This window comes from Penaeus monodon, chromosome 21, assembly GCF_015228065.2.
Source record: "Penaeus monodon isolate SGIC_2016 chromosome 21, NSTDA_Pmon_1, whole genome shotgun sequence".
NCBI classification, from domain to species: domain Eukaryota; kingdom Metazoa; phylum Arthropoda; class Malacostraca; order Decapoda; family Penaeidae; genus Penaeus; species Penaeus monodon.
Window position 1 is genome coordinate 38,702,735 of NC_051406.1, and position 2,765 is coordinate 38,705,499.

General features: G+C 41.0%; 1 protein-coding gene across 1 annotated transcript in view; it reads left to right on the forward strand.

Annotated features, from left to right (window-relative positions):
• Window positions 1–2,605, forward strand: part of LOC119586480 (chitotriosidase-1-like) — a gene marked incomplete in the record, with an annotated part of 32,805 nt that extends 30,200 nt beyond the window's left edge. Inside the window, 3 exon segments of the mRNA XM_037935217.1 lie at window positions 35–438; window positions 541–834; window positions 1,160–2,605. Coding sequence (XP_037791145.1) covers window positions 35–438; window positions 541–834; window positions 1,160–1,289 — 828 coding nt within the window.
• Between the last annotated feature and the right edge of the window lie 160 nt (window positions 2,606–2,765).

The following is a 2,765-nucleotide window of genomic DNA, read 5'->3' on the forward strand; positions in this document are numbered from 1 at the left end:
CAATGGTGATGGTAACCCTGCTCCCGTCCCGCAGGCTCAGTACGCGACGGACATGGGCCTCGGCGGTGTCATGATGTGGGATATCACCACGGATGACTTCGGGGACGTCTGTGGTGAAGGCAAGAACCCCCTCCTGACGGCCATGGTCAGGACCCTCCATGGCGACCCGCCCTCCATCGGATCCGTCTCTCAACACAAGGGAAGACCTTCGTCAGGAGCCAAGCCTTCGCCATCTTCGTTTAGGGATCCTCGGCAAGGAGGGGTGTCCTTCGGTAGTCAGGGAAGTGGGAGTCCAGTCGCAGCGCCTGCAGGAGGAAGTACGGCCCTCGAAGGAAGTGTTCGAACCACGACTCCGAGCATTGTTGGAGATGGCGAGACTGTTACGCAAGTTGCTGCGTCAGGACCTACGACCGAATTGCCCTATCCTTGGCTCGCATGGTAAAGGTCTTTGCATAGTTGTTTAATCATATGTAATAGATCTGTTGTCAAGTCAGCGTCTCATCTGTCAAATCCACTTACTCTTCTAACTCTCTTCCCCAGGCCAGTGTTCAGCAGGTCGCCGGAAGACATACAAAGCTTAAACTCCATCTCGACCACAAAGTCGCCCTTCCACTCTTTCAGAACAACCTCTACGCCTACATCTCGAGCTCCTGCTTTTCCAGCCTTCACTTCCTTTACCTCTTCTCCCTCCTTTTCTTCGCCTCCTGGTTTCTCTCCTTCCCTCTCTTTATCCCCCGCGATAACTTGGTTCACAAACTGTCGTGACGAGGGTTTTGCGCCTGATCCGGTTTCCTGCTCCTCCTTTTACAGATGCACGGAAGAATTCGCTTATAAGTAAGTAGTAATACTATCATGAGTATTTGGCACAGTCTTGTGGTCGCAAAGTTTCGATAGGTGCCTTGTCATATAGTCAAAATGATGTCCATCCATGATGAACACAAATACTAATGTGGTAACGTGCGTAGGAGAATACAGTGAAATATAACCGCAATACAAAGAACACAGTAACCGAGTCCGAAGCCTCATTGTTCAGTGTTTCCCTTACTTTATATCCCTCCAACCAAGAACTATTACTCTAGTTGCGTTGCAAGTATTCAAAGAGTGAAAGTTCACTCTGTCATCGCCGTACAGGTTCTCTTACACATGCTGTCTCCCTCAGGTTCTCATGTCCCGGAGGCCTTCTGTGGAACCATGACCAGTCCTCGTGTGATTGGCCCAGGTCGGTCCAGTGTGTGTTGCCCTTGACCCAGCCTGATCTGCGACCTTTCCTGCCGCCTGAAATTATATAGAAGCCGAACAACTTAGAATTAAGCTTGAATGTACCTGCACGCGCCCTTCCGGTGTTATTCCGTTGACACTACGAGACAACGTAGCTAGCATGCATTTGCGAAAGTCATTTGATACTTATGCATTACAGTATTTGCTGATTGTGTGTATATCTTTTCATTGCAGATTAACAGATATATATGATATGTCATTCGTTATATTACATTTAGATGCTTGCCTTGACCATATATTGTAAAATGATAAAGCTTAGCTAGCACTTTTACCAACAATACGATAGGTCGTGATTCTTAATCTTTTAGCACAGCGCTTCCACAAGGGTCAGCCCCAACACTCACTAACTTCGCAGTGATATGGAGAATCAAAATAATTTGTTCCAGTACGCTGGAATCTTTGTGGCAAAACAAAGCAGTGCTGAGCTGACAAAAAGAAGTATATAGTTGTGTATAAGTAGTGAAAAATACCCAAAATTTAAAAGAAAGGAAGAAAATAAAACATTACTTTCCTGTCTGACTTTTTAAAATTTCTGCCGATTTTATAGAGTGATTTGGATGGTAGCCGAAATGAAACCTCTAGGAAACTGAATACTTTAAACCTTGCACAATGGAAACTCAAAACAAAATGAAGTGGAAACCTAATGTTGCAATGTAAAAGATTTTTCTAATTACATATTTTGATAAGCAAACACATACACATAGATATATGGTAATGAAGATTACAATTCATTTTTACAGTAAATTAGAATATAAAACTTCTGCAAGAAATTAATCAGACGAACAGTCATAGTGGAATAAAAAGAGAATTAGACATTAATGAAGATACAGATTCTCAAATATCTTAAAGACACTCATTCTGCATACAGATTTTTGAAAATTGAGGCAGAACCGATATCAAAATTTAGTTTTTAAATGGTTACACGAACCACATGATTAAAATATACTGTGAAGAGTTGAATTGGTCTTTAATATCATGGCATGAAAATTAATGTTACAGACATACTTGTATATTACTTGCCAAAGTCAGATCTTTATCTTATTTATCTATTTTATTCCATTTATCTTTTATTGGCGTAACTGACGCTAAATTTAGAAATCTGTAACAGTCCTCTGCAACTGTCTCATTGCAACTTTCTTCGCAACCAGCTGATAAACATTTTTTTTTCATTGAAAGGCTCATAGGTATTCACAACCGTGTGCTCAGAATTAGATAAATGTAAAAAGCGATATTGGGGACACACTATAAGTACTTATATTGTAAGTGTGATGTTCATGGTTATGTGTCAGGAAACGACAAATAGTAAATAAATGTATAAGTAAGTTTCTGACTGTGTCTTATTTGTTCTTAATTCCATATGTTTTATAAATGGTATTGATAAAACTAATAAGTACAGCAAAAAAAAAAACTTATCAGTGACGTCCGGTTCTGAGTAAAGCATTTCATTAAATAATTGTTACGTAATGTTTGAATGGGCACGCGGGCGT